This window comes from Zingiber officinale, chromosome 7A, assembly GCF_018446385.1.
Source record: "Zingiber officinale cultivar Zhangliang chromosome 7A, Zo_v1.1, whole genome shotgun sequence".
In the NCBI taxonomy this organism is placed as follows: Eukaryota; Viridiplantae; Streptophyta; class Magnoliopsida; order Zingiberales; family Zingiberaceae; genus Zingiber; species Zingiber officinale.
The window spans coordinates 125950820-125955629 of NC_055998.1; the positions used below are offsets into that span (position 1 = coordinate 125950820).

Genomic DNA, 4810 nt, shown 5'->3' on the forward strand with positions numbered 1-4810 from the left:
GTCAACATTCCTTAACCGACCCAACCCCGTCCGAGAAGGAGATTCGACCAGATGTTATAAGGGACCTACCACCAAAGCATATTAATGGTCCATCAGTCAAACGACCTAAGAGCATTCACATCAGATACTCTAAATATACATTTTACCTTAAATTTTACATTTTACCTAAAAAAATCTCTTGTATCAGATACCCTACTAGTTTCCTAAATTTAGATTCTATGAACAGTAACTCCCTAAATTTAGGGAATAAAACGCTACCCTAAACATTAAATGAATAATAAAAAAATATAGAGGAGAGAGAAATAATAATAAATAAATAAAGATATGGTAAATTATAGAGTAGCTGGTGTACGATGCATTGAAAAGAGATTCTCTAAATTTAATAAAGTTGATGATTTACCTTAAATTTTAGAGATATTGATAGAGAAACTGATGTGGATGCTCTAATATCCCATTTTGGTTTTTTTTGTAACCATTGTGAATTAAGAGAATATTCTCTATGCTATCCGTATGACAAAAGTGTCTATCCTACAAGGCATAGAAATGATGAGTCTATTTTAAGAAAGTTGTTAGAATGTCATAATGGCCAATTCATTTTTAGAAAGGCATCGATGTTTGTGCATAGAGTAAAACTAATACTATATAAAGGATCTACTCCTAAAGGTACATGTACACAAGGTTAAGCACTTAGAGTTTACTATTCACTTCTATTGTTCATCGCATTCTATTTTCTCCCTACCACTCGCCTAACTTAAGTGTCGAAATGTCAACATTGGGGACCCCTCCCTGGTCTAGTTACTAACGTTTTCTTCTCTCTACATTTATTTTTGACATGTAGGACCACTCAAGGCAACTTTCCTCTAATTCAGAGTCTTCTCACGTTTAACATCAAAATCACATAATCGTCGCACTATCTTCTTCAATTCCAAATAAGCTCAAATATAATATTAAGAACTAAGACCAATCTATTTTCCATGTCCTTCTTATATTTCCTAAGCATATAATTATTTTTTCTTATGTATCACATTTTTGGATTTTTACAATTTTAGCAAAAAAAAAAAAAGAAAGATTATAGAAAAGAAAAAAAAAAGAAAAAGGTTTCAATGATTTTATATTTTTAAAAAGAAAAGGAAGGCTTCAAATAAGGTTCACATTTAAATATTCTAAAAGTCGAGTGCAATTTTTAGTAAATTGCTAAAAAAATCTTAGGAAAGCTTATAAGTTTTAAAATGTAAAGAAGAAAAGTAAGCTTCTAAAATAATATTATAGAAGTAGAGTTATCTCCATATCCTAAACAACCCACCGAAAAATAATATATATACTCTTGTGGTTTGCGCCTCAATGATATATTCTTTAAGATTATCCTTGTGAATTAATTAAGATCCATATTAGAAACAACTCAGGTTAGGCTAAGTTTGGTGATTACTTGATTTGTATAATTTTAAACTTAGAATATAATATAATCTAATTATAAAATATAATAAAATTTTATAATCTAAATTACAAGTCCAATAATACATATTGTAGATTATAATTCAAGCTTAATATTTAACTTAAATTTAAATATAAAATATAATCCTAATTTATTTTTTTTACCGATCACTGATGTCATTATCGCCGTTGTCAACTGTCGTCCACTGTCACCGTCACCGTCGATAGAATATTTTTAATATTTTATAATAATATAAATAACATTCTTTATAAAAAAATAATAGACATCAACTAAAAGAATATAATCAAAATTTAAATACATGTATTTTAACAAATATAGTAATATAGTATTAATTATATTATATTATACTATAAAATTTATTACCTAACTAAACATATCTTATATTGTTTCCTAATGACCTTTTTTTAACTTACTGAAAAATGTGTATATAACATAGAAAGCCTCTCATGGACATCAGATAGACTTAAGATGAGACGTGGAAGTGAAAGCACCATGCTGTTGTCTTCTTCGTTGCGAGGAGCGCAACAAGTGGTGCTGCTGTTTGCTGCGATGAGCTTGTTGGGCTGCTGTGGCTCCAATGGCGGATTGTTAATGGCCAACGCGAAGGTCATCGAGTACAGATGGGACGTGTCGCACCAGTTCAAGTCGCCGGATTGCTTCAGGAAGCTGGCCATCACCATCAACGGCGAAACGCCCGGCCCGACCATCGACGCGCAGCAGGGCGACACCGTCGTCGTCGTCGTCAACAACAGCCTTCTGACGGAGAACGCGGCCATCCATTGGCACGGCATCCGTCAGGTAAACTAGAAATCGATTTATTTCCTCATTAGATCAGTAAAGTATCGATTTATGCAGAGATGAACCAGTGTGATCTTATGAAGGTTCAGTTCCCTGTAGCACTGATCCATTGCAGTAGTTTGATAGAGTTGTTTATGGATGTTGCTTGCGTGCGTAGATCGGCACGCCTTGGTCCGACGGCACCGAAGGCGTGACGCAATGCCCCATCATGCCTGGCGACAGCTTCGTCTACAGATTCGTCGTCGATCGTGTAATTAAAAGAGATAAAACAGAATTATTAGAATAATTTAAATACTATGATTTGATTCAGATCAAATCATCAAATCAAATTAGTATTTAAATTATTCTAATAATTCTCTTTTATCTGTTTTAGTAAGCTTCCAGGAATTACAATTTAATTTAAATAGTTGTTTCAAAGGAATAACAACAAAATGTTTGTTGTGCTGCTAACTCAGCCGGGGACTTACCTCTACCACGCACACTACGGCATGCAAATGTCTGCCGGCCTGTACGGCGTCATCCGCGTCGCCGTGCCGGACGGCACCGTCGAGCCCTTCGCCTACGACTTCGACCATAGCCTCCTGCTCAATGACTGGTGGCACCAGAGCACCTACGAGCAGGCGGCCGGCCTCTCCGCTGTTCCCTTCGTGTGGATCGAGGAGCCTCAGGTATATCAGATTGTAGTACCTTCGCAAGCTTCAAGTCGTAGGATTATGGTGTGATCAAACTTGGTGTTCGTGAACTTCCAGTCTCTGTTGATTAACGGAAGAGGCCAATTCAACTGCGCCCTCGCTGGAACCACCGATGTCTGCGACACCACCGCCCCAGAGTGCTCCCCTTACGTCCTCTCCGTCGTCCCCGGCAAGACTTACCGCCTCCGCATCGCCAGCCTCACCGCCCTCTCGGCCCTCAACTTCGAAGTCGAAGTATGAGCTCTCACATGCATTTTCTCAAACACTTCTCCTGCCTACTTCGGTTAGTAACTTCTTGCGCGCAACTATATATGCCGCAGGGCCACAACATGACCGTGGTGGAGGCCGACGGCCACTACGTCAAACCCTTCGTCGTCAAGAACCTTAACATCTACTCAGGCGAGACCTACTCGGTCCTCATCACCGCCGACCAAGACCCCTCCCGCAACTACTGGCTCGCGGCCAACGTCATCGCCCGCCAGCCCCGCACGCCGGCCGGCACCGGTATCCTCAATTACCTCCACGACTCCCCCGAGGAGAAGCCTCCCGCCGCGACTCCCGCCGGCCCTATGTGGAACGACACGGAGTACAGGTTAGCGCAGAGCACGGCCCTGCGCGCGCACCCTGACCACATCCTCCCACCTCCGGCGACCGCCGACCGCATGATACTGCTCCTCAACACCCAGAACCTCATCGACGGCCACACCCGGTGGGCGCTCAACAACGTCTCCTTCAACTTCCCCCACACCCCCTACCTCATCGCCATGAAGCAAAACCTCAGCGACGTGTTCGACGAAAGGCCCGCCCCCGAGACCTACGACTACAAGCACTACGACATCTACAACCCTTCCAGCAACCCCAACGCCACCGTCGGAACGTCCATCTACCGGTTCGAGTTCGATTCGACGGTGGATGTGGTCCTCCAGAGCGCCAACATATTGAAGCCCAACAAGAGCGAGACCCACCCGTGGCACATGCACGGGCACGACTTCTGGGTGCTCGCCCATGGCATGGGCCGGTTCGACCCGGACGTTGACACGGCCCGGTTCAATTTGGTTGACCCGATCCTGAAGAACACAGTCGATCTCCAGCCATTCGGATGGACCGCGATCCGGTTCAAGGCGGATAACCCGGGTGTTTGGGCATTTCATTGCCACGTCGAGTCTCATTTTTTCATGGGCATGGGAGTGGTGTTCGAGGAGGGGATTGATCGGGTGGGGGAGCTACCTGAATCGATTATGGGTTGTGGAAAATCTAAATTACCAAACAGATCTTGATTCAATTGGGTTTTATTGAGAAGAATAAGTTCAATCTTAATAGATAATAGATAGTGTTGGTGCAATCATTTTCTAAACGATCTGATTTGACTTTGAATTTTGATGTTTTCGTAAAATATTCAAGTTAGATTTTACATTTATATTTAATAAGTATGTTACTTGATACCAGGAACTTGGGATGACTCACGTGGAGTTTGGAAAAAGCTCTTAACTCAACTTCGTCAATGATACAAGGCACCTGAAGTCGGGTCGAAGTTTATTAAATCGAATGATGTGGTGCTTAAAGTCAGAGAGGGATTAATATTCGCAGTCAGTACAGTTGATTATCTTGACCAAGTGATCATCCGATTGAAGCCTTTGTTCGATTGGAGCTCTAGTTCTTAGTGATCTAACTGATTGGATCTATGATTCGATCAGATAAACTGAACACTTTTTTATACGCACGCAGGACTATCTGAAGTTATTTTCTTTCCACTAGCAGTCATACAATCAACACCAAAACCACCCTTTAAATGTTCCAGTTTTCCGTACGTTTTCATATAGGATCAGTCAAGTGTGCATTTGTATTCAAAGTAGATTGCATGAGGTAT

General features: G+C 41.3%; 1 protein-coding gene across 1 annotated transcript; it reads left to right on the forward strand.

Annotated features, from left to right (window-relative positions):
- The first annotated feature begins 1945 nt into the window (after nt 1-1945).
- Nucleotides 1946-4224, forward strand: LOC122002411 (L-ascorbate oxidase-like). The gene is made up of 5 exons (XM_042557565.1): nt 1946-2251; nt 2409-2501; nt 2707-2919; nt 3001-3177; nt 3264-4224. The coding sequence occupies exons 1-5, from the start codon at nt 1946-1948 to the stop codon at nt 4218-4220; spliced, it is 1746 nt and encodes a 581-aa protein (XP_042413499.1). The 3' UTR covers nt 4221-4224.
- The last annotated feature ends 586 nt before the right edge of the window (nt 4225-4810 follow it).

Coding starts and splice junctions, on each gene's coding strand:
- LOC122002411 (XM_042557565.1), top strand. CDS start 1,946: ATGCTGTTGTCTTCTTCGTTGCGAGGAGCGCAACAAGTGGTGCTGCTG. Junction 2,502..2,706: donor ACAGATTCGTCGTCGATCGT/GTAATTAAAAGA, acceptor CTGCTAACTCAG/CCGGGGACTTACCTCTACCA. Junction 2,920..3,000: donor TGTGGATCGAGGAGCCTCAG/GTATATCAGATT, acceptor GTGAACTTCCAG/TCTCTGTTGATTAACGGAAG.